General features: G+C 40.9%; 1 protein-coding gene across 1 annotated transcript in view; it reads left to right on the forward strand.

Annotated features, from left to right (window-relative positions):
- The first annotated feature begins 10,881 nt into the window (after nucleotides 1–10,881).
- cmah (cytidine monophospho-N-acetylneuraminic acid hydroxylase) overlaps nucleotides 10,882–26,938 on the forward strand; it is a 28,615-nt gene continuing 12,558 nt past the window's right edge. The window contains exons 1-9 of the mRNA XM_030046030.1: nucleotides 10,882–10,999; nucleotides 12,635–12,845; nucleotides 12,957–13,048; nucleotides 17,347–17,456; nucleotides 18,256–18,446; nucleotides 19,696–19,776; nucleotides 23,437–23,503; nucleotides 25,024–25,105; nucleotides 26,682–26,819. Of these exons, the coding sequence (XP_029901890.1) occupies nucleotides 12,640–12,845; nucleotides 12,957–13,048; nucleotides 17,347–17,456; nucleotides 18,256–18,446; nucleotides 19,696–19,776; nucleotides 23,437–23,503; nucleotides 25,024–25,105; nucleotides 26,682–26,819 (967 nt within the window). The 5' untranslated portion in view covers nucleotides 10,882–10,999; nucleotides 12,635–12,639. The remainder of the gene's footprint in view (nucleotides 11,000–12,634; nucleotides 12,846–12,956; nucleotides 13,049–17,346; nucleotides 17,457–18,255; nucleotides 18,447–19,695; nucleotides 19,777–23,436; nucleotides 23,504–25,023; nucleotides 25,106–26,681; nucleotides 26,820–26,938) is intronic.

Genomic DNA, 26,938 nt, shown 5'->3' on the forward strand with positions numbered 1-26,938 from the left:
GTTCCCACAAAGCTGGAAGCAGAAAAATGTCCAAAATGTCTCGGAGAGCTGAAGCATTAAGATGATTTCTATTCACTGGAACTAAGGAGCCTATTCATTGCCATTTTATTTGGGTTTTTATTTACTTTGGACGTATGTCATTGCTCTCAGGCCTTACTTTTTACACTTATTTGTACTTTGTCTTCATGTTTTACTCCGTACAATACTTGCACCTTTTTGTGAAGCATTTTGTGGGTTTGTAGATAGTTAGACAGATGGCTGAACAGTCAGGAAATATTGTGATAAATTCTCCAGTGACCAGGCCTTGTGTACGTGGAACCCACAATCATTTCAGTTTTCTGGGGAAATGTGGCAATCCACTAGATCAGTGAGAAAAGGGGAACTCAAAAGACAAAAAAAAAAAAAAAAAGAAAAGGAAATAAAAACCATGCACATGTACCAACAGGAAACAAAAACAGTTAAACGCCTGTGGATATTGCACTACAGCTTGTGTTTTGTGTGTTTCCCCATTAAGATCATTAAAGTGATGATATAAGTCTTCTTTTCCATAACGTCCCGCAGCGTTACAGAAACAAAGTCCAGCTCCAAGTGTAAACCAATATTTTTTTTTAACCTTCCTCCAAAAAGCGGATGCAATATGACAATACCAGAAAAGGTGATCTGTCGATATCTTGTTTATTATTTTGGTGGCATGAGGACAAGCAGCAGACTCAGATGATAATCCAAATGATTATAAGCCCTTTTTTGGCCTCCTCTGCTTCTCAACTCCTTAAAATATTCTTAAATGGACCCAGAAAATATGAAGCAGTTTTGTGCGGGGATGATGACATTTTGAACTAACAGCATGCTATGAAATGCACCTAATTTTTTCCACTTAGGCAATTAAACAGCTCTCTTATTTAATTAGCCAAACAGCAAATCAAGTGTTACCACTGTATTCCTGAATAACCCCTCAAATAACACATAAAAGAAACACAAAAACGTGATTCAACACATCAAATGGAAAGCAACATTTTCAGCTCACTATTATGGCATTTTAATTATCCCTATAAAACGCTATATGAAGGGACATCAGGGGAAACCTTGATCGAGGAACTCCTGAAATACCTCAAGTTTGTAAAGTTGTTTGTCTTGAATTACATGAGGGGATTCCAGCTTACAGTTAAGAAGTTATGTGGTGCATTTTAAGGCAAAATTTTAAGGACATATGAGGGGTTTTTGTGTTTTGCAGTGTCTTCAAAAAAACAGCAGGCATCAGGCGTGACATCAGTCTGGGTTTCAACATTAACTGAGAAACACCACATCGAACGAGAGACTGGCAGGAACATCAAGAGCCACCCTAATCGTGGCTTGACAGCAACATCGGACGCGTCTCTCCTCTTTTATGAGAACAGTTTCATGATAAGCTGCAATCTTGCGAGACACACCCATATCAGTCCAAGAAACAGCTGCACAGGGCTCAGCATAAACGAGGTCACCCCAACAGATTGCTCAGAAAAAAAACTCGAATTCACACTTTCAGCGGGATCCTACAATCAACACAACACGCCCGGTCAATTTTCCAAGTCATAATGAAGGCTGTTTTAAACAGCCGTGAGCTCAGGGCGACCTTGGACAAAGTCAAAGAGTTATAATACAGTTAATTAATGACATTAATTAATGACATTAATGCCATTTTTTTTTCTGCATAGAAAAAATTCACAAGAAATTAAGGGGGTGATAAATATGTGTAATATATGCAAAAAAAAAAAAAGTAGGCCTATATGTAAAATATGTATTTTAATTGTGTGAATTGTTTGTGGAAAATCCTTTGGCAATAACATGTCATATTTGCACATGCCAGTAAAGCAGAGTTGAATTTAATTGAATTTATCTGAGAGAGAGAGAGAGAGAGAGAGAGAGAGAGAGAGAGAGAGAGAGAGAGAGAGGGAGAGAGAGAGAGAGAGAGAGAGAGAGAGATAGGGAGGGAGGGAGAGCTGCACAGGCGGAGAACAGCTGTTGCTGGGAGATAAGGCTGGACTTCACCACAGTCCTGCTGATGTCATTATCATAACTATTTTGAGTTATAGGCCTTCTGTGAAAACACATTGTCATAATTTTCAGTCTGTAAATCAGGGGTCACCAATCATGTGCCATGGAGGGCCGAGAGGCTGCAGGTTTTCATTCCAACCAAGAGCTCCACCAGGTGATTTCACTGATTAGCTCCTCCTTTCTGATACAAGGTGAGGTGATCAGTGAAGTCACCTGGTGGAGGGCTTGGTTGGAATGAAAACCTGCAGCCTCTCGGCCCTCCATGGCACATGATTGGTGACCCCTGATTTACCACGCTGCCATCGTCACTGTCATACTGTCTGCTGGTGTGTTTTCTTTTTAGTCCGGCGGCTATGCGAAAAATCGTGCACTTTAGGATACAAGCATGAAATTTGGCACACTGTTAGAGCATGCCCTAAGGATCATTTTTGGCTATAGGGCCATCGCAGATTTGTCCCGTGGTAACCGTGGCAACCATTTTTCAAAATGGCTGCCACCTGCTGTGATTTTACCTGTAACTCAGGTTCTAGACCACCTAGGATCTTGATCCTGGTGGCTAATCCTACATTTTCAAGGATGAGGAATGCAGTGGTACTTTAATTTACAACATGCTAGCAACTACCTAACTACATATTTCCGGCATTCAGTTAATTTAATAATAGTAAAAACCATCAAAATATGTATTTTGGTAGAGTATAATACTGTACATGTTTTCTTAGATGTTGACATATATGCCATGAAATGCATGTGTGTTATGGCAATGGCCAAAGTGGAGCTATACAGCAGTACAGAGACAGGACACCATTTAACCTAAGGGACTTTTAATAAAGCCAAAGAGGAAAGAAAGTGTGACAACACAAAGTTGCATATGATGACACAGTCCACCAGCAAAGTGCAGTGCACTGAAGTGCTGCCTCGGCACATTTGCATCTTCCACAACACCCCTTTTTGCAACCACAGCGGAGGAGGTCGTGACATGCCAGGCTTGCTTCTGGTAGTGCGGTCCAGTGAACTTCCCATCCACCTGACAGAATCAGATCAATCTTGCTGCATGTTTCAGCCTTCAGCGTTTCTAGTTAAGCAGACAATAACCCACAAAATTTCCCATCAAGAGAAAAACACCTCCCTCTAATTGGCTGGCCTCCAGTCCAAGAAAAATCCAAGTCTCAACAAGAAAGCATCATCCCTGAAGAATTACTGTTGCGTGCGCGGTCTGGAATGTCTCGCGGACCGAAAGAAAGCAAATGACACAATCTGCCAGCTAGCCCGTGCCTATGCTGATGGGGAGCGGGGGGGAGAAGGGGATAGGGAGCGGATTGGAGGGGGTGCAGCCGTACTCCCCCGCACCCCTAGCTCCGACGTCTATGGGCATGTCCACCAGCACTGTCACAAATGGGCAAGCTGAGAACTGGTACCAAGTCGGACTTGGTGGGCTGTTTGATGGACCTGGTTCCTTCACATGAAAATGCATCCATTCCCACTGTCCAGGTCATCATTCCTGATGGGGCTGCTATCATGAACATGCTGCGGCCTGGTGCTGTAAAGACATTTTCAGATTATGCACAGCAAGTGTTCCTACCATACATCCAGTCTCTGCTGGGGCATGTCTGCAGAGTCAATATTGTGTGGTATGAATATCTCCCTGAAAGGCTGAAGGCTGAAACACGCAGCAAGAGAGGAAAGGGAATTTGTCGATGTGTTGAGCCATGCAGTGCCATTCCTGGAAACTGGCTGGAGTGTCTACGTATTTATGAGAACAAAGCTGAGCTGCTCTCCTTCCTGGCAACTTGTGCTACATCCCTTGCCACTGAGAAACAGGCAATCAGCACTCATCATGCTGAAGTCATCTGTACTCAGGCCCGAGATACACTATATTACCAAAAGTATTCGCTCACCCATTCAAATGATCAGAATCAGGTGTCCTAATCACTTGGCCTGGCCACAGGGGTATAAAATCAAGCACTCAGGCATGCAGACTGTGAAACAAGACATTTGTGAAAGAATGGGCCGCTCTCAGGAGCTCAGTGAATTCCAGCGTGGAACTGTCATAGGATGCCACCTGTGCAACAAATCCAGTCGTGAAATTTCCTCGCTCCTAAATATTCCACAGTCAACTGTCAGCTCTATTATAACAAAATGGAAGCGTTTGGGAACAACAGCAACTCAGCCACGAAGTGGTAGGCCACGTAAAGTGACGGAGAGGGGTCAGCGGATGCTGAAGCGCATAGTGCAAAGAGGTCGCCGACTTTCTGCACAGTCAATTGCTACAGAGCTACAAACTTCATGTGACCTTCAGATTAGCCCAAGTACAGTACGCAGAGAGCTTCATGGAATGGGTTTCCATGGCCGAGCAGCTGCAGCCAAGCCACACATCACCAAGTGCAATGCAAAGCGTCGGATGCAATGGTGTAAAGCACGCCGCCACTGGCCTCTAGAGCAGTGGAGACGCGTTCTCTGGAGTGATGAATCACGCTTTTCCATCTGGCAATCTGATGGACGAGTCTGGGTTTGGAGGTTGCAAGGAGAACGAGTACATTTCAGACTGCATTGTGCCGACTGTGAAATTTGGTGGAGGAGGAATTATGGTGTGGGGTTGTTTTTCAGGAGCTGGGCTTGGCCCCTTAGTTCCAGTGAAAGGAACTTTGAATGCTTCAGGATACCAAAACATTTTGGACAATTCCATGCTCCCAACCTTGTGGGAACAGTTTGGAGCGGGCCCCTTCCTCTTCCAACATGACTGTGCACCAGTGCACAAAGCAAGGTCCATAAAGACATGGATGACAGAGTCAGGTGTGGATGAACTTGACTGGCCTGCACAGAGTCCTGACCTGAACCCGATAGAACACCTTTGGGATGAATTAGAGCGGAGACTGAGAGCCAGGCCTTCTCGACCAACATCAGTGTGTGACCTCACCAATGCGCTTTTGGAAGAATGGTCAAAAATTCCTATAAACACTCTCCTCAACCTTGTGGACAGTCTTCCCAGAAGAGTTGAAGCTGTAATAGCTGCAAAAGGTGGACCGACATCATATTGAACTCTATGGGTTAGGAATGGGATGGCACTTCAGTTCATAGTATGAGTAAAGGCAGGTGAGCGAATACTTTTGGTAATATAGTGTACATCAGGTCTTGCACCATGCACACATGTGGAGGCTGATACACACATCATACTACACCTGGAAGATGCTGTGAAGGAAGGGTATGACAACCTCTCTATATGCACAGTTGAAAGAGGAAAGAAAGTGTGACAACACGTAACTTTGTGTTGTCACACTTTCTTTCCTTTTTGGCTTTATTAAAAATGCCTTTAGGTTAAATGGTATCCTGTCTCTGTACTGCTGTATAGCTCTACTTTGGCCATTGCCATAACACACATGCATTTCATGGCATATCTGTCAACATCTTAGAAAACATGTACAGTATACTCTACCAAAATACATATTTTGATGGTTTTTACTATTATTTAATTAACTGAATGCCGGAAATATGTAGTTAGGTAGTTGCTAGCATGTTGTTAATAGTACCACTGTATTCCTCATTGTTAGGATGGCCGTGTAGCGGTTGGACAATGGACACATGAGGCTTGAGACAGAGGTCAGGTGCAGACCAACCAGGTGTTTATTTCACCCAAAAAAAAGACACAAAATAAGAAAAGGAAGACATTCTCCCACAGAACTGTGGACCACGGGCAGCATGTGGTCCTGGCAGCAACAGTGTTTGATTGAAACAGGCAGCCTTATATACCCTGCCACTGACAATGAGCTGAGCCCTGACCACAGCACAGGGAGATCTCACCCTCACCCAACATTTCAATATATACAAACAAACAACTGACACATTAAAATACAGCTACATCAACAAAATCAATTAATCTAAATGATCTGTGCTGTGCTACACCTTACACTAGATCAACTCCAAAAGTAAAGAATTAATCAAAACTCCATACACCCCTACACTAATCATGGTGTGGTCTCTCCTGGAACCTTTAAACTGGTGCTCAGACCTTGGGGACTCTTTTGGCCTGAACACCCTGCAGAGGAGAACAAAGGTACGTGAATGCACAATGAAACAATCACACACACACACAAAGAGCACATGGCATTACTCCACACTAAATGCATGTTTTTGTTTTACAGGTTGGCCTTCAATCAATGACCAAAAATCTACACCACAACAAACAGAAATTCAATAAAATAATTCAATGCTTGGTGTTTGTGTCGTATTTCATCTACCAATCCAGAAAATGTACTATAGAATAGACAAACTAAGTAATGAAGAGGGCCTTCATTACACTCATCCTTGAAAATGTAGGATTAGATAGATAGATAGATTTTATTGTCCTTTTTCAGGATAATTGTTTTCACTTCTGTACAGCCACAAGGATTACACAAGCAATATTACAAAGGGAGCACCAACCAATACCATAAATGCCTACCTGCCACCATATATATACATTTCACCACAGTTACAGTCTTTTCATTTTCTTGATCAGTTCAGTTATGGCATATGGGATAAAACTTTTGTTGAATTTTATTTTCTTCAAGGCCAATGATCTGTATCGTTGGCCAGATCGAAGGAGTGTGAAATATGAATTAAGTGGGTGACTGGGATCAAGTGCTATGGAATGTCAAGATCCTAGGTGCTCTAGAACCTGAGTTACAGGTAAAATCACAGCAGGTGGCAGCCATTTTGAAAAAGGGTTGCCACGGTTACCACGGGACAAATCTGCGATGGCCCTATAGCCAAAAATGATCCTTAGGGCATGCTCTAACAGTGTGCCAAATTTCATGCTTGTATTGTAAAGTGCACGATTCCATCAAAATATTGCACATAGCCGCTGGACTATTTGTAATGTGACTGTATTGTTTGTCATTTGCTCAGCAGGTTGATGCCTGTTGCACTTCTGTCTGCCTCCTCTCTCTGTGGTCTGTCTCAACATTTCCTCCATTTTTCCCAGTTGGGTTTTCTGGGGGAGTTTGTCGGGCTTGTTGCCCTTTGAGACTGTAAACTGTGATTCTGAACTTTAAAGAAGCTTGAACATGACCTCAACATCTTGCTATAATGTGAGATGTTTCATGTTTTATCTTGATAACTTATTGCTATAACATGAAATCTTCACTGTTATAACGAGACTGCTTATATTGTTATATTGTAACATAAAATTTATATATTTTAATGGAAGAGGCACATATATAGATAGTTTTTTTTTAATAATGGGTAGTCATTTTATAGTGGCATAAATCAATAAAATGTTTTAGAAAAGCCTGTACATTATGAGGGGTGTAGTATAAAACATCTCATGCCAGGACAAATATGTAGTCCTTAGTTTAGAGTTCATTTTATAATCACAGGAACAGAGAAAAGTAAGACAGTGTTAACATGTTAGTGAGCTCAGTGAAGCTGGGATTGCTAAACATTTGGGAGTGTTTTTACATGATAAATGACTGATTAGTTTGATCATCAAAATTAAAGTCCATAAATTATCTGATAATTAATCAACTTAATAGTTTCGGCGCTTTTGTCAAGGAAAGAACGCTTTGAGTTCCTTCCCTGTGGTTGGATGAAAGAGACAACTGGACACTCATTGTGTGTTTATTTTATGAGGTTAATGGCGCTGTATTTGGATGCTTGGCAGGATATAACACACACACACTATATACAAATATATGTATATGTATATGTGTGTATTGTGAAAAAGGAGTGAGATATCCCTACGCCCAAAACAGCATAGTCATGGTAACACTGGGAGATTAAACAATTTTCCATCAAGAGGTGTTGGTGAGGTATAAGGTAAGTCTGAGATATTAATTGTTGGTATTATTACCAGTTATAATGATTGCTGCCATGCTATGTAATGTAGAAATGTTGATTTAAGACAATGTATAATGATTACTCATGATTAATGAACAATTATCGATATGGTTTAGGTAATAGTAATTAGAAATAAGGATGAATGTAGTCTGTAAGTGTAACCAAAATGTAATGATCAGATGTGATAATGGCTGAAGCAGGTTGAGAGCAGCTTGTGTTTTACTGTCCAGTGAGAGGTCAAAAACGGGACGTGAACCCTAACAGCCACTCGGCCACACCCAGCCACAGTCTGAGAAGGTGTGTGTGCTCAGGGTTAGAGGTTTGTGTGTAGCAGGTGGTGTGTGGGAAAAAGAAAGGGTATAAAAAGACATGTTTTAGAGCCATCGGGGTTCTTTCCTCGCCGTCAGACCTTTGGAGAAGGAGTTGTGAACCACCTTACCTTCAGAGGGATTTACAAAGAATCTTCATTGGAGTACAAAGGAATAACCACTTCTTCCAACCAGCTGAGGATCAAATTGAACTTTGGATTTCTCTCTTGTTTGTGCTGCCTGGGTGGGACTGAGACACTGCATGGACTTGGGGACTTTGTACTAATTTATGAGTTTTTACACAACTTCAGACCCTGGCAGAAAAAGACCAGAGCATTGCCTCTCTCCCTTCCTCAAATGAACCACTTAATTATTTTAATCACCATTTTATTGATTATTTGGGATTTTCTCAAGTTTGATTGACTTTTGGATTTAGTTGTGCTGCTATGCCCTGCTTATTTCTGCAATAAATATTACTAAATTGGATTTAAAGTATAACTATGGACATCTGGTTTTTGTAAAGGTTCCTCTTGACATTGAAATTAACAGATTCTTGTGGCTATTTTTCTCAACTAAACCTTGCAAATAACAAGTGCAACAGTTTATTCAATAAAGTGCAACAACAAACCATAAAAAAAACAAACTGTTCATTGTATGATACACTATACAGAGCTCCTACCAGTGGTGTTGGACCTCCAGGGCTGACTGAGCTGTGAGTGTTCATATTTTGAACTGGGAGATGAAGAGTGCAGTTTTACAAACACATCCACTGTGTGAGAGCCATACAAACACTGAGCTGATGAACTAATGAAAATGCTGTATTGTGTTTGTTTTAAATAGTGGAATTAGACTATCTATATTAGATTATCTATCCGTGCACATCACACCAGCCCAACGGCTGCAACACGCCTCAACTGCCTCAGTGTAGACACAAGCAAATTCAAGGTTCAAAATGCATTCAGTTCACAATTAAAAATGTATTATAAAAATACACATTGAGCTGAGGATGGACCTGTGGAAGCAAACAGGGTCAACCATGAGTCAAGAATCTTGATTTTACAAAAACTAAGAACAGCTAAAATGCCAGCTGACTTTAATAAGCAGAGCATACACATTAAAATATGCGCTACTGGCTAGAAAAGAAAAAATGCAGGGTGTTAGGGCTGTGGACTCTATAACAACAACTACACTGCAACCTGCACTGCACTGAGTGAAAGGCAAATCTACAAAATTAAAGTGACCGCCACCCTTCAGGCCTTTCACACTGCATGCAAGGGGAGGGGTGTGCCAAGCAGAGTTAAACCATAAACTAGAAGAAATCAGTTGGTTCAGGTTTACAACAGGATTAAAAAGGACATTCCAATTGTGAGCAAATATCAAAGTCCGACTTCATGACCATCGTAGAAAATAGAGGTCAACTTGTACACAATCAAGGTTTCACCAACAAAAAACAAAACGCTTCAACACAGGAGCCAGTCGCCAAAAGGGAAACTCAAGTCAGGCAAAGCAGCAGTTTGGCATTAAATCTGGAAGAGGAAAATGACAAAATTATATCAATGAACTGGCAAAGATACCTCAGAGGGAATAACCCTCCAGCTTCACCAGATAGCCTTACCTCGCTCATCTGCGGGGTGTGGCACCAATAAAGATGATTGGCTACACTGTAACTCATGCAGGGGAAAGGGAAAGGGCAGGCTGTGTGGTTTCCTAATGGCATCAGAGTAAACATCACTAACACAATATAATCCATTGAAACAAAGATTTATCATCTGCAGCCTAGCTCTTCAACATGGGGCTACACAGAAAGCACCCATCAGGATCAACTTGAGCTCTACATACAAGACCACTAGTTAAATTTTATGGATCAAGACACCCACTGAAACCATGCCACCGCTTTCCAAATCTCTTTTACCTGTACAAACAAACAAAGTACTCCTCCCTGCAGCTGCCAGGCCTCAAGCAAAGACGCCCTGACTGCCCTCATCTGTGCTCATAAAGGCAGGGAGCTCTCTAGCCTGATGCACCATGACAGTGGTGTGTGATGTGTAACAGGGACCGGCGTTTATTGGTCAAAAGGTGTAGCTTTACCCGTCCAGGCGTTTAATCTGGCGGAAAAAAGCGACTCCCAATTAGGGAAGTCAGCCTTTTTTTTTTTTTTTTTTTTTTTTTTTTTAAGCCAATTCAAATTGAATACTGGTTGATTGATTGATTGGTCGATTGATTGATTAACACTGATTAGCCCCCATGGGATAAACTCTCTCTCTACTTTACCTCACCGTTTGGTCTGTTATTTATTTCTAAAACGTCTGACTGTAATGCAGAGGCTCTTAATTGAGTTACAGGCTGAAGCACAAGTTGGCACCGGCAGCATCAGTGAGTCAGCTGAAACTGTACCGGACAAGCCTCGCCCATGTCAGGAGCTGGAGGCGAGGCGCGCGCCCTCCTTCGGTACCGGTGCCACCGCTGCGGGAGCGCGCGGTCATGTGCATGCTGTCATGCAGCTGCAGCGGTGCAGACCGCTGCTCAGCAGGATCCGGCTGAGGAAGATGAGGCTGAGGAGGGCAAGGCTGAGGGTTTCAAACGTCAACACCACCCCTTCGTCTGGAGGAGCGCGCGCGACAGGTTTAGCGCAATCCGATCAGGGTGGTGCGGTCACGTGCAGGACACGGACAACGTGACGCGCATGAGTTGGTGCAAGCAACAGCGGCGCATCTCCTCTCAGAGCCCACAGATCCAGCCCATAGTGCTCTGCATTGGATGTAGTCTTCAATGTCAAATTGCCCTTGGCCTCCACATGAACAAGAACTCTTTCTAATTTCTATTTGGATTTAAGAAAAAAAAAATTGAAGGTAAGTGTGGCTCTGATAATTAATGATTAATTTGAAAGTCTCTAACCTGTTGATAGAAAAATGCACAGTGCTTCCCTACTGAAAAAGACACTAACTACAGTGATGATTACCTAAGAAATATTCCTACAAGAGCACATGCAAGTTAAAAGAATATTTTATCGACGCTTCATAGTGATAGAAATACTATAATTTCACTGTAATTTTACTCTATATTAGGTCACTACATGTACAATATATAACCCAAAAGGACCAGAACAGGAGGTTTAAATCCTTGTGCCTTTCGTCTCCGGTGGTTCTGTAACTGTATTCGGTTATTTTCCTATATCTGATCTTGTTGACCAGACTCTTGAGTTACAGACTTCCTACCACATAAAGAATTAAAGTGCTCACATGAATGAACACAGGTTGAAAAAAAAATAAAAACAAAAAAACAAAAAAACAAAAAACAAAAAAAACTAAAACTAAAACTAAAACCTATAAAAGGCGGGCATCATGTGTGGCTTTGATTAGACTTCGATTTGGCTGATGCCTTAAACCCTGTAAGGTGCAGGCACACATTAGGCTACATGTCTGAGGATATAAATCAAGACAACAGGCTGTCTGTATTTGTATGCAAAATGAGCGCAATGTGCTTTCCTTTTAGAGAATTTAATTTCTCTGTGTCCAGAGCGTGCAAGAAGGGGTGGGTGCATGCGTAATATGATTTATTCCCACAAAGTACAGACGAAGTGCAGTAATGGACAAAACATTGAAGAAATAATTGTTTTATTCTGCGCATGTGAAAGAGGTTTCATTCAGTGTAGAAATAGATTTATTTATTTATTTATTTATTTATTTATTTATTTATTTATTTAAGAAGAAACAAGCACTTGGGTCCGTCGTGTAAATGTATGAGCGCTCCGTGGCAGTTGATGGTTTAAGAATAATAGTGTAATAATAATATGGGTAATATTAATAATGATAATAATAACAACAGTAATAATTAACAATAATGATAATGATAATAATAATAATAATAATAATAATAATAATAATAAGCATTAAAGAAAACATATAAAAGCACATAGTTTTACATTGTAAAACTATGCAAGAATTAGCCGGCAACAAGCAGCCGTTCGCACATAAAAGCACATTTTAAAGCGGAATAAGCGCAGAGGAAATGCAACTTTTCATTTCAAGGCGAGGCAAGAGGTCCTTTAAAGGTTCCCTCTAGTGGAACAAGGTAACTGTTACATATTATGATGTGACTCTGGGCTGATAACACACACCGTAAAACACCTTAACAGCCAATTAACACAGACACTATATCATACATTCAATATGACTGTAGATTTCCTGTCTCACAGCTTTGGAGAAAGAGTTGAGGGATGTGATGTTCTTCAGTTTTTAGTGTTGTATATGGAAAATATAAAAAGGCTGACTGTGCACATTATAATATTGCTAAAATATTGCTTCAGAAGAGGCAAAGAAGATGGACAACTTATTCTGTCTCATAAAAGAACAGCATTCACTTTTTCCTTTTAAAGTATGGGCTGCATTAATCCAGAAGTCTTGTTTGACCGGATGCTTTTTGTGCCTCAAGTCTAGTTTTTCGGAGTATGGACTAAATCAATTTTTCATTCATCTTTTATGCAGGTGAAATGGCCTCTCAGGGAGTGAAGATCTTGATGTCGCTGGATGCTGAGGCGGTGAGCTCACTCAAAGAGGGAATCAATTTCAAGAAAAACCCAGACGACGGAAAATGTTACATCATATACAAGAGCGAGGACACCTTCAGAGCTTGCAAGAACCAGTGCAAACACCAAGGAGGGCTGTTCATCAAAGATATCGAGGACTTGGACGGCAGGTAAGCACTGGTGTGAAAAAAAAAAACAAAACAAAACTAACAAGTAAATTGTTTCTCCAAGATATTGCAGATGGCAGTAAATGATAGTGATTGCCTGCTCTGTTCTTACAGGACTGTAAAATGTACAAAACATAACTGGAAGCTGAATGTGTCAACAATGGAATACGTGAACCCACCTGACAGCTTCATGCAGGATGACCTGGGTAAGTGCGCTGCTCTTTGTGGCAAACCGAGTTAAGTGTCAAGCTCAATAAACAGGTAGTGCAGTCAAATGTCAGCTCGGCACGTTGTCTCTGTCCTATCCAGATGCCAGTGTCTATTTCCTGCTCTGTCTCAGGGAAGACAGCACATTCAAAGCAAGCAGTTTAACCTCTAAAGAATGTGAAAATTCAACCATTACATCCATGCCCCCATGCTCACTAAAGCTCTGGGACAGGGCAGGGCTGTTGGGCTGATTTAGGCTGGCTCAGCAGAGTGGTATGCCACATAATCGCCTTTTTTTTTTTTCTAATTACTGAATTTATCAAGATTTTAGTGCTATACATATCGTACAGTCAGTGTCCACTTTATCAGCTGCACCTGTACAGTGTAATGCAACAGCTCTGCCATAAATTCTACCTTTTAACAAAGTTTATAATGTTCAGTTTGTGTTGACATTGTGGAGAATGTGTACGTTTAATTCTATGTTTATTACTAAGGTTGTATTTTGCAGAGGGCTTGTACAGGACTACATTAGATTGAGAGGTGTTTCTAATTTTTTGTCCTCTCCTATTTATAAACAATGAGGGGGACAGAATAGTGGAAATGGTTGTCAATAAAATGCAGTCCAGTCCAGCAGCAGCACTAACTATGAGCTCAATGCCAAACATAGAAGTGAATGAACACCTCTATTACTGTGACAACAAGAAAACCTGAACATTATAGGCAGCAGGAAAGGAAACTTTATAGCAGAACAGTTGGATTGGTTTGGATTAGATGGTGCAGGTGGACCTAATAAAGCAGCCACTGAGTGTATATATAAGTTTTATTGCAGGCTTTGTTATTAAGCTTGCTATGTGACCATTTCGGTTGCAGTCTAGTTGCTCTGCCGTCGCCAAGGTTCTGGAAAACCACAGTCAGGGCAGCTCTGGCTTTAGACAGGGTAAAGAGAGAGAGAGAGAGAGAGAGAGAGAGTGAGGGAGAGAGAGAGAGGGAGAGAGAGAAAATGAACAGAGGGACCAGCGGTAAGAACAAAGCAGTAAATCAAGAAAGTAGCATCGTTTTCAAATTGCTTTGTGGATTTTACTTTCTGGATAACAAAAAAAACATGCCCACACCTCCAGCTAGACTGGTTCCCTGGTCCAGCAGACAGACGGCGGCTTGTCGTTGAACTCCACCTTTGATGACAGCCAGTGTCAACTTTTCATATATGTGGAATGGAACGTCATAGCAACATGGGAGTAAGACTGGTGTGTTCAGCATCCCTAATCTGCCTGAATCTGGGTGCTCCAAGCTCCATGTACTACCCATTCAAACCAAATTCCTAACCTTAACTAACATAACAATGAAGGCAATGATTACTGGCCAATCAGAGGCAGAGTAGGGTGGGTATGCAGGCACAGCAAGTCAATTTAGTCTCTCCCTGTACCCATTAGGTCACTGGTTACTGTTATTTAAGTGATAAATAACGTCACACAAGTTGACAAAAGCTCCACTCGGTACATCACTGAAAGCTTTGCACCGCTCCCAAAACAAACTCTCCAGTGTAACTTTCATGTGTGGACTTGGCAGCAACAACAGACAAAATAGATAGCCTTTTTACCTCATAATGTTTTGTATCGATGAGGCGAGGCGATGCAGACCGAGGGCCAGACTTTGAGAAGCCCTGCTCTAGGACCGTCAGCGAGTCATAGTTTGATCTCGGCATTTTCCCCAAACTCCTGAAGTCATGACAGCCAACTTTTTGACCTCAAAAAGCAAAACTTGCCCATTTAAATGCCACAAACACCTCCTGCAGCATGTTTGGTACTTTCTATTACTCTCTTTCAGGGAAGACCCATATTTAACCGATTTCAAAATCTGTCTGGTGGATCACCATTAAATCTGTTAACAACATTCAAATGACCTAACAGAGGAAAGCTGTCCTGTGACCGTTCCTCTAGCATCACCAGTAGACTACATTGTTGATATTGCACACTAATCGCTCAGAAAGGTTTTGTTGCATTACCAAATTTTGTGCAAACATTCATGTTGGTCAGAGCAGTGGTTCTCAAATGGGGGTGTGTGTACCCCTCGGGGTACGTTGGAGTACTGCAGGGGGTATGTGAGTTTTTTTTTAAATGTTAATTTAAAAAATATCAGTCATGCATAAATCCTAAATAATTAGCCTATGCTATAACAAGTTCAATAAAAGTGTACTTGTAAGTTTGATAAAGCACTTTTTATGTTCAGTTTTCCCTCTGGGTTTCGTGAAGGTGTCAAATGTGTGTGTTTGTGGTTTAAATCTGCTGCTGTGGTCGTTGTTCAACACGACTGGGAGGCCAGACAGAAATCCAGAGAATAGATTAGTGGTTGAAACGTAGCAGCGATACAGCAGAAAACAAGGAGAAAGAAGAGAAAAAGAAGGAAAGACAGAGCCGGCGAGCCGACCACATCCTCAGTATCAGGTTGTGGTTTCAGACACTGGTGCAGCCATGTTGGACTCCTTTATATAAATTTATTTCAACCAGTTTCTGCACTGGTCAGGGGGTATTTGGCTGAAAAAAACAGTGGTACATTACTGAAAATGCTCCCAAGCGGCTCGCTGTGTAGAGCATGTACCCTGACACTGCCTTAGATGATTTGCTTATCCTAAGCGATGACCTGGCCTACAAAAGAGAGGTTGAATCATTTGTCAGCTGGTGTGATGCAAATTTTTAAAAACTGAATGTTGGGAAGACGAGAGTGAAATATTGATTTCAGAAGGAAGACGGAAACAAAAATTATTCAGTCTTACCAATATCTAAAAGAACACTGACCTTCTTTTAAGAAGTCTCAGCCAAGGCTTTTCTTCTTGAGGAAGCATAAATCCCTTGATAATAGCAAGAAGCTTCTTCATGTTTTGTTTGTTTTTTTTTTTTTTTTTAATCAGGCAATCTTAATTCATGTCTTCTTCTGTGCTGTGCTCTGAATGTATTATTGTTGTTGTTGTTGTTATTGTTTTATCTGCATGCACTGATTTGGTGGCAAAGGCCTTTTCCCTTGTGGGATTAATAAAGCAATCTAATCTAGTCCAGTTTTACAAATACCCTTCAAGATGCAGTGATACCAGTATCACTGCACCACAGCAGCATCACTGTGGATGATAAAATCAGGATCAATAAGATGATAGGCTGGCTCAGTGATTGGCCTTACCCCAGACTGAGGTCACTGTGGAAAAGAGAATAAGGGCCTAAGTAAAAACGATATTTTGACGGCCGTCCAGTGCCTGGGGTTTTTAACTCAGACTCAGAAGGTCTTTTGTTGCAGCAGCGCTCAGATTTTTTATGGACACTTGTAGATGTGGTCTCGATCCGAAGAGACTTTCAGCTGTTAATCTCGTCTCATATGGCCTTTTACAGGGTTGTGCACAGTGAATACATTGTCTATTATTTTCTTATCTGTATGCAAATACATATGCAGGCAAATGAGTTTCCCCTTGGAGATGAATAAAGCTATCATGTCTCTTCTAACCAAAGCTAATACTAAGGCTAAGGCGCAGTGGCCTGGGTTCAAATATGGCCCTAACTCTTGGCTGCATGTCATCCCTTCTCTCTCTGTCCTGTCTTTCCTGTCTCTCTGTACCCCCACAAATAACAACAATAATAATAATAATAATAATGCATAAATAAAAATATTAAAAAAAAAAAAAAACTCTGTTAGTTTATTTGACAGGGACTGTCAAATAACAGTTTTTGACTTACCATCTCACAATGTCTGTGATTATGTGCTATGCCAAGAAAGTTGATGTATTTAATGTGTAAAAAGCACAAAATACAAAAAAAAAAAACAAAAAAAAACAAAAACAAAACAAAACAAAAAAAAAAACACAATGCAGTTCAGTGCAACAGCTCTGCCATAAATTCTACCTAAGTTTATAATGTTTAGTTTTTATTGACATTGTGGAAAATTTAATTCTGTGTTTATTATTGCGGTTGTAGTTTGCAGAGGTCTTGTACAGGACTATTATATTGAGAGGTGTTTCTAATTTTTTGTCCTCCCCTATTTATGTACATGGGGGGGACATAATAGTGGAAACAGCTCTCAATAAAATGCAGTCCAGTCCAACAGCAGCACTAACTATGAGCTCAATGCCAAACATAGAAGTGAATGAACACCTCTGTTACTGTGACAACAAGAAAACCTGAGCATTACAGGCAGCAGAAAAGGAAACTTTATGGCACAACAGTTGTATTTGGTTGGATTAGATTGTGCACCCAATAAAGTGACCACTGAGTGTATCTGTAAAGCCACCTGCTCATGTATGTTGTGTTCACACATGCAGAGGTTGAGATGCTGGATGGGGGGGGTCTTCAGCTGGTGGAGTTGAGCCCCCCAGACCCCTGGCTGGTTGACCCTCAAGATCGTCTGGAGCTGCAGGAAGGGGAGGTGAAGGTGAGAAACCGAACTGACATTCAAACAGTCTGTTTAATCTGAAGGGAATCGCCTTGATGCAGCATTCATGCATCCTTCTGCCAGGCTACCAGCAGTGTTTGGCATCATTATATAGACTTTTATCAGTCTAATAAAAACTACAGAAGCGTTTTTTAATTCATGTAATTGGATTTAAAAAGGTTTCAAAAGACCATGGTTAGTCAGTGCTACTGAGGTGAACACAGTAAATGATTACATAAATGTGCAATATGCAGATGTTCATTATTGTTATTGTTATATGATTGTTATTATATTATTGATTACAGAAAATTACTTTTGTAAGGTTTAAAGCAGTCATAATAATATGTTCGTGAAAATAAATATCCATTTTGTAACTTTCTATTGCCAGTTGATATAGCTAATGCACAGGGAGTGGTGCAATTCATGTCGACATTCACCTCACCTACAGAAGCTGTCAGACCTGATAGTCCCAAAAAATTAAAAAAAAAAATATGAATGAATCAATCAGTCAATCAAAAACACAGATCATACACACAATTCATATACTATTAACCACGAGTGTTTAACAATATTTGCCTGTCTAAGCACCAAGGCTCTGTTGTAATGCTGGATTACAGGTGAAGTTCACCTTTATTATCATTTGAAACATGGATCTTTTCATCTAACTGTTCCTGTGTCTGGACAGCAGCTCCTCCTTCTCACGCGAATCATCTCTCCCACACCTGTAGATCATATAAAAAACAATAGCCCTGTCAGGTGGCTGTCAGCCAGGTGATACCCTGTAACTCTTGCTTCTCAGGTGACATACCTCACCCATGCCTGCATGGAGCTGCAGCTCGGGCAGTGGCGGTTCATGACAGACCCGTGGCTGAAGGGTCCTGCCTTTGCCAGAGGCTGGTGGCTCCTCCATGAGCCTCCAGCAGATTCCCTGGACCGACTATGTGGAGCGGATTTCATCTACATCAGCCATATGCACTCAGACCACCTCAGGTACACCGTGTCAGCGGGGACTGGAGTTCAAACACATAATGCCTCAGGGTTGTCCTAATACTGTTAATGATTTGAAAAACAGGACATTTCAAAAGCCACGTATACCCCCGTCTAGAACAAGACAAGCTTGTTCCTCTGTGGTCGAACGAGCTACCAAACTCCATTCCATCCGCAGGGTCCTGCCTCTATGCTTTCTTCTTTCATTTATGAACTTAACGCATTCTGCACGTTCCATCGTCACACTGCCTTGTGTCATTTAGGCCAGAGCCAGAGCTTTGTGTATAAAAATCTCATATGCACGTTGCTTTGGATGAAAGTGTCAAATACCAAATGTGAATTGTAATTGTAACTGAAAACAACGCAGTTTGTGATTGGATTAAACAAAATGTGGATGGTATTTATTCACAGATAAAACGAGCAACTGTATTTTCTTCACCAGACTTAGACCAACTATTGTGTGAATACACACAATGGGAATCCTAAAATGCCATAATAATGGCCCAACCTATTACTGTATCCCATGATTGACACGAACACACACAAACAGTGTAGTGCGCCTCACGCTCAATGACTCAAACACCGCTGGGTCAAATCTGATAAACCTTTGGGCAATGATGTACCAGTATTTTAAAATGAACCTATACCCATGTGACAAAACTGACCACAGCGCCTCCAACAGGCAAAAAAGTCAATGTCACATCCCAAAAACAAAACAAACAAAACAAAACAAAAAAGAAGATTTTTCTACAAAGCCTGGGAAGTGCAATGAGAAGAGAAAAAAATAATTTGAAGCTACGATTTGCTAATTCATAGCCATGAGATAACTTGTTCCCTTTATTTAATTAGCTTGTTCCTACATTTTAGTTAATTCGTGGCCATGAGATAAGTGTGCAGCACGCTTCCTTTCTCCCGGGAGCCAATTACGACTTCAATAGACAGCGTTTGTTCCCGAGGAAGTCCGGACACGGATGTGGGAACATGGGAATGCATCCTTTAAAGTGAGAGAAGAAGTCATATCTGGTGGCCACTAATGAACTAAATTGTGGGAACACATTAATTAAATTGAGGGAACAAGTTATAGCCACAAATTAACTCAGTGGTTGGAACATGTTAATTAAATTTAGGACTATATTCAGTTAGATGTTCAGTTTATATGGAGAGTTTTTTGGTTTTCATTTAGACAACAGATATTTTTAAAAGAATTTATAATGCCATTTTGGCATCTAACCTTTACTGTATCTGTTTCCAGTTACCCAACACTGAAGGTCTTGTCAGAGAGGAGGCCAGACATCCCTATTTATGTTGGTGACACATCGAGACCAGTTTTTTGGTGAGAACTTGCCCCGTAATGGGCACTTTTCCATTACATTTTATCAGCTCTATCTGCTTTTTTGGTTTTCCAGGCATCAGGCAAAAATTTGGGATTGTATCTGGTACCGGTTACTATTTTTGGAACCACCTCTGCTGAAGCTGAACAGAAACTAAAATGTGACACAAAACACTGCAGACCATTGATTGGTCAGAGAGAGAGACTGAACAGCGAAGCTCCAGTGGTCACAAAACTTGTGTCATAGTTGATAATCTATCCATGTAAAAACAGTTTTTTTTTTTTCAGTGAATCTCTTAGTCAGACTAATATTGTTAATGTGAAGCAGACATTTTAAGTTGGCCTTTTTGATTTTTTTTTTTTTTTTTTTAATAAAACACTTGTGTGTGGGGAGGAAAAACTAGCCAACACCGCCACATAGGACAGGCAGGAACGGTTCATTCAGCAATAGAAAATGAAACCAAGTAAAATTACAGGTACCAAAAATACGAGTAGAGCAGATACTATGCAATAGAAAAATGCCCTGTCTATTAACTTACATGTACATTTATATATTTCATTTATATATTTTCAAACTCGTGACATGTCAAAGCAGAGTCTATAACTTGAGACTTCAGTGTGCAACTTTTGAGCTCTCTATGATTTGCTTCCCTTTTGTACCGGTAAATTAAATGCTGCTACTTTCAGGTTATGTTCATTAAATTTTAACACGCAAAGACAAACAGAGGGAGGAAAAAAACGCTTTGAGAGAGTCATGGAATCTTCAGATGAAATTTTGACAGACGATTTTTTTTGAAGGGCGTTTCTGCTTTATTTGATAGCGACAGTAGAGAGAGACAGGAAAGACGGGGCAGAGCGTGCCGCAAACCCTGCAGTTGAACCTGTGCTGTTGTATAAGGATTAGTCTTAATTGCATGTGGTAGGCTATGTGCTCTACCTGGTGGAAAATTTGAGAATAAGGTCAATTTAAACTATTGTTTGTATGGTATAGAAGTAAATATGATGACCAGTGAGGCAATTATGCAGTTGTATTTAGGGACTGTGATACATAGTGTTATTATTATTATTATTATTATTATTATTATTATTGTTATTTATTTTTACTATGGGTAAAAATGCACAAATGATCATATGAACACGTTTGTTTATGGATATATGGGTATATGGTTTAAAAATTGTAATTTGGATAAAATGTATGGAAGTCAACTGATACAGTAGTTAGTGAGTAGTGGAGAAGGGGTAGGATTTAAATAAGCATATGCTTCTTTCTACTCCTTTTTGGACATGTGACGCCATTAGTTTTGTTGTTTCGACTATTCTGTATTGTTTTTGCATTGTGTTTTTTCACGTGTTGAACATAAAGCCTTCATTCATTCATTCATTCATCCACATGTACCCCTTGATGAAGATATCTTTAAAATATTGTTTTAATGAGACGCCCTGGTGGCTCACTTAGTAGAGAGCGTACCACTTATCGAGGCCCTTAGCACAGTGGCCTGGACTCAAATCCGAGCCCAGGCACCACTGTTTGTATTTGTATTTGTTTTGGGGCAAAATAATTCAGATTCGTATTTAGAAAAGAAAGTGGGTGTGTGTTAAACCAGAATTTTTTTTTTTTTTTTTTTTTTTTAATCTTTGGATTTTAGCCACAAATAAATATAAAATGACTGAAATTCCTGCTTAGTAAAACTTTATAGGTTTAAGACACCCACTCTAACGACTGTGTACTCTGCAAATCAAAAGAAATAGAAAATCATTCACAATTTTTGTGACTGTTATTGTCTATTCCTTTGGTCTCTCTCCAGCCGCCATGATCACTGAGATGCAGTTTATGTGACTTCAAGTTAAAAGGCTGAATGTCAAAGACAGCCAACGTAGTGTTACCCTTTGCAAGTAAACTCAGACTGTGAATAAACTGCATGTTTTATTTAAAGCTGAACTTAAAGAAAAATGTTTAGAAGGGTAATTTATTTGGCAGAAAGCCATTATTCATTATTTAGTGAATATGGATTCAGATTCGGGTGTATCCCTAGTAAATATATGTTTTATGTTTATTCTTGAGGTCAAATGATCCAGTTGTATTTAAATAATTATGAATCTGTGTGTGTCATCCTGAAGACCTAATTGCCAACTGTACCTTACACAAGATAGGAGTTGTGCACCTTGTTTAACTGGGGGTATGATACAACTCGCTTTTCTCTGTATAGTATGACACCTGTACAGCAGGATTTGTTCCAGGTGCTATTCATATAGCTACATACACTATATTACCAAAAGTATTCGCTCACCTGCCTTTACTCATACTATGAACTGAAGTGCCATCCCATTCCTAACCCATAGAGTTCAATATGATGTCGGTCCACCTTTTGCAGCTATTACAGCTTCAACTCTTCTGGGAAGACTGTCCACAAGGTTGAGGAGAGTGTTTATAGGAATTTTTGACCATTCTTCCAAAAGCGCATTGGTGAGGTCACACACTGATGTTGGTCGAGAAGGCCTGGCTCTCAGTCTCCGCTCTAATTCATCCCAAAGGTGTTCTATCGGGTTCAGGTCAGGACTCTGTGCAGGCCAGTCAAGTTCATCCACACCAGACTCTGATCCATGTCTTTATGGACCTTGCTTTGTGCACTGGTGCACAGTCATGTTGGAAGAGGAAGGGGCCCGCTCCAAACTGTTCCCACAAGGTTGGGAGCATGGAATTGTCCAAAATGTTTTGGTATCCTGAAGCATTCAAAGTTCCTTTCACTGGAACTAAGGGGCCAAGCCCAGCTCCTGAAAAACAACCCCACACCATAATTCCTCCTCCACCAAATTTCACAGTCGGCACAATGCGGTCTGAAATGTACCGTTCTCCTGGCAACCTCCAAACCCAGACTCGTCCATCAGATTGCCAGATGGAAAAGCGTGATTCATCACTCCAGAGAACGCGTCTCCACTGCTCTAGAGGCCAGTGGCGGCGTGCTTTACACCATTGCATCCGACGCTTTGCATTGCACTTGGTGATGTGTGGCTTGGCTGCAGCTGCTCGGCCATGGAAACCCATTCCATGAAGCTCTCTGTGCGTACTGTACTTGGGCTAATCTGAAGGTCACATGAAGTTTGTAGCTCTGTAGCAATTGACTGTGCAGAAAGTCGGCGACCTCTTTGCACTATGCGCTTCAGCATCCGCTGACCCCTCTCCGTCACTTTACGTGGCCTACCACTTCGTGGCTGAGTTGCTGTTGTTCCCAAACGCTTCCATTTTGTTATAATAGAGCTGACAGTTGACTGTGGAATATTTAGGAGCGAGGAAATTTCACGACTGGATTTGTTGCACAGGTGGCATCCTATGACAGTTCCACGCTGGAATTCACTGAGCTCCTGAGAGCGGCCCATTCTTTCACAAATGTCTTGTTTCACAGTCTGCATGCCTGAGTGCTTGATTTTATACACCTGTGGCCAGGCCAAGTGATTAGGACACCTGATTCTGATCATTTGAATGGGTGAGCGAATACTTTTGGTAATATAGTGTACATTACATACCTCATTACATACCTCTATACAAAGATCACGCTCTTGGGTGTTTTTGCTAGGAGAAACCCCTACTTATGAGTGTGCTTGTGGCGCCATAAAGTTTAATGAATGACAAGATCAGTGATCACTCTTTTTCTATCCCTGACACAGGTACTTGGAGCAAAGCCAGGTCAAGCTGACTAACATCAACGTGGTTCCCTTTGGTGTCTGGCAAAACGTAAGCTTTGACTGCACACATTTTGTGACTGCTCAGTGCAACAGTAGGCCAGTGAGTAAATCCTGATACAGTGGTGGGTATCTACTACTTTTTGAATTGTGAACCGTTTAAGTGGTATGTATAGCTACCGTCTCCAGCAAGCCAAATATTTTGAGGAAACTTTTTGATGCAAGGCAGCGCTGATGAGGGACATACAGCATTCGTCATATTCATAGAGAAGTGTGCAGTCAAGTCAGCTGTTTTGTGCAGATGTTTGCAGGAAATCCTTTTAAAGCAGTATGTACAAATTTGATTGGCTGACAAAGTCCATCAGTGGATGATGTTTATCTGCACGCTGTAAAGGGGTCAACTTTTTTCAACTTTTTTTGAAGGACTGGGATGCGATATTTTCAGCGCCGTGCTCCATCAATCCATGTGGACCGTCACTGTATAGGCCTCATTGAAATACATGGGATTTGGTCAGTTTGTTGACGTGAATGTTGATGCAAATTGTCATGTGAATGCTGCCTAAAGACTAAGATCCCATAATGCCATAGTCCCATAATTTGCATGCAGACATGTCAAGGCTGTGATGGTGCGTTCATTATTAGAATCACTGTTAGATTTAAACACTGTACAGTGGGTGCAGGGTTTCCGCTACATGTAATTGATCGTGGCGCACCGCCACGGCTAAATAAAAGCCGCCACGGCTTGGGAATGATGGGTTTTTTTTTCTTTTTCCGGGTGTTAACACAATTTAAAGTATATTGTATGAATGACCTGTGAAAACGACCCTACATACACACATAGCATATATTTGCGCACATATACTTACTATGATCAGAGTTTAAATGATAAATTAAATATCACGACATGTTACACTACGCCGCAATTAATTTTATTTTGAAAACGCACCGGAGTTATCACCCACCTGCTTTGTGCTACTGCTGCGCGCTCAAGAGTGGAGGCGGTAAAAAGCAGAGGGAGAGAAAAGGGCGAGAGAAAAGGTACCTAAGCAAGATTAAGTTTAATCCATTTTTTGTTCAAGCCTGTGAAAACGACCCTAATGTTATTAATGTTAACACTGCATTGCGACCGACAGTAGGGCTGGGCGATATGGACCAAAAGTCATATCCTAATATATTTTGGCTGAATATCGATTTAAGATATATATCCCGATTTTTTTTCCTTAAAGTGAGAGCAAATGTTCAGTCATAGTCAATCACCATTTTGAAAAATGGTTGCCACGGTTACCACTGGACAAATCTGCGATGGCCCTATAGCCAAAAATGATCCTTAGGGCATGCTCTAACAGTGTGCCAGATTTCATGCTTGTATTGTGAAGTGCACGATTCCATCAAAATATTGCGCATAGCTGCTGGACTAAGAGGCAGATTCTGATTGGAAAAGTCAGGTGAGCTTATTGGCTTACACTGGGGCTGCTTTGAACATCAGTGCCTTAAAAGGAATAAAGAGAATTATGAAAGAGCCCGTGAGAAAACAGGGCTGACCATGACGGGCTGTTTACATTGCTCCCTCAGGTGGATGAGCATCTGAGATTCATGATCCTGATGGATGGCGTGCATCCTGAAATGGACACCTGCATCATCATCGAATACAAAGGTGAATGCTTCTCTGATGGTGTGTCGGAACCAGAGCTTACGCCACGTCTTGTGGTTGAGGTTGTGGAGAACGTTATGCGATGTAATTGTACTGCAGTATCAACATAATGCAAATGATAACCATACATTGTAAATCAAATTACAGCTATGTTTGAAATGATTACATACTCAGTTACTGTGATTGACAAAGGCCCTCTCCACGACCGCACCCTGACCAATCACTATGAATCTCACATGTGCAGCAGGTTAATATAAATAAGTTGTGATGGGATGGGTTACTTGTGATGGGATGCGTATTTTACTTGCCGACTGTTTAGAGGAGGTGGTAAAGAGGGGTCCACTTCCGGTTTTTGCTAGTGCCATTGGCATTTACAGCGAGCTATGTGTTTTCTCAACAAGCAACTCATGTAGAATCAACAGAAAGCTCTGGCTTGACTTTTTGTAAGAGAGGAAGGGAGGCAAGCGTAACCAAGAACACCAGGTTGCGGGTGCATCCTACACCAAAACAACCTCATCCTGTGTCCAAAACCACGGATCATCCCCAAATCGGGCACACCAGACATAAAAAATTTACATTCTGATTTACTTTCTGATCTCTACAATGAAAAGCCCTGCCCGAACGCTGTTTTCTCATATGAACTCCATCTATTTAACGTTTGGAGTAATGCAGCCATCCTCCTGATAAATCCTGAGCTCCATCACAGCTGTATCAAACAAAATACTTCACAGGCTTTCAGTTTAATTTAGTTTCCCCTGGAGAGTGTCCTCTGTCCTGTCAAGGTAATAACTACAGTTTTTTTTTTTTTTTTACTGCTTTACTGCTTTTTTTTTTACTGTTTTACTGCTGAACTGTCCCACAATATTTGCTGCAGTGACATCATGGAAACATTTTACAATAAAGCAGCTGCTCTACTCTGAAATGTGAATCATGAATCACTCATCTGGGAAGCTTGCGCTGCTTGACAGAACGTAAAAATTAAAACTCGGTGTGAAAAAAAAAAAAATTCTAGTGAACTGAAATAAGAACAGAAAGTAGACTTAAGAAAAAAATGAAAACTAATGGAAACGATATCAAGTGCTTACAAAGTGAACTAAAATAAAATAAAAATATACAGAAAATGTCTTTAGCTTTTGTCAGTTTGGTCAAATTTATCATCACAACAAGCATGAGGAGGTGTCCGTGATGCTTTTTGGTGAAGCACATTGTATATGGATTTTGAAAAGTATTGCAGAAATAAATATGATTATTAGTATTATTCGAATGAGCACTGATTGAACAGGAATTTTGTTGACCTGTTCCCCATTTTCTAAAACAGATAAAAGCCCTCAACCAACGGTAACCCTAAATTTAAAGATGGAGGCATATCTTGCCCAGAGCTGTGGTGACATTTAATGCATGTGGAGTCACTGGAGAGGGTGTGTGTCCATCTGTTGCACAGGAGAGACTCATTTTGATTGAGGCTGTCACTGGTGAAGACAATCAAAGATTTTTAGGTTTTTTAAGGTTAATTTGACAGCAATGTTAAACTTCCCACCGATGGCTATCCTGTTAAGTCGAAGCCTTGTTTCCACTGCAGGTCACATGATTCTGAACACGGTGGACTGCACCCGGCCGAACGGGGGCAAGCTGCCGCAGAACGTGGACCTGATGATGAGCGACTTTGCTGGGGGAGCGTCTGGGTTCCCAATGACGTTCCATGGAGGGAAATACACTGGTGAGATTCAGCTCAGAAGGGAAAGAAATATTCAATGACTGAAATTCCTGTTTATTAAAACTCTATAGGTTTGGGGAAACCCACTCTAACGTCTATGCATTCTGCAAATCAAAATCACC

This window comes from Myripristis murdjan, chromosome 23 (assembly GCF_902150065.1).
Source record: "Myripristis murdjan chromosome 23, fMyrMur1.1, whole genome shotgun sequence".
Taxonomy (NCBI): Eukaryota; Metazoa; Chordata; class Actinopteri; order Holocentriformes; family Holocentridae; genus Myripristis; species Myripristis murdjan.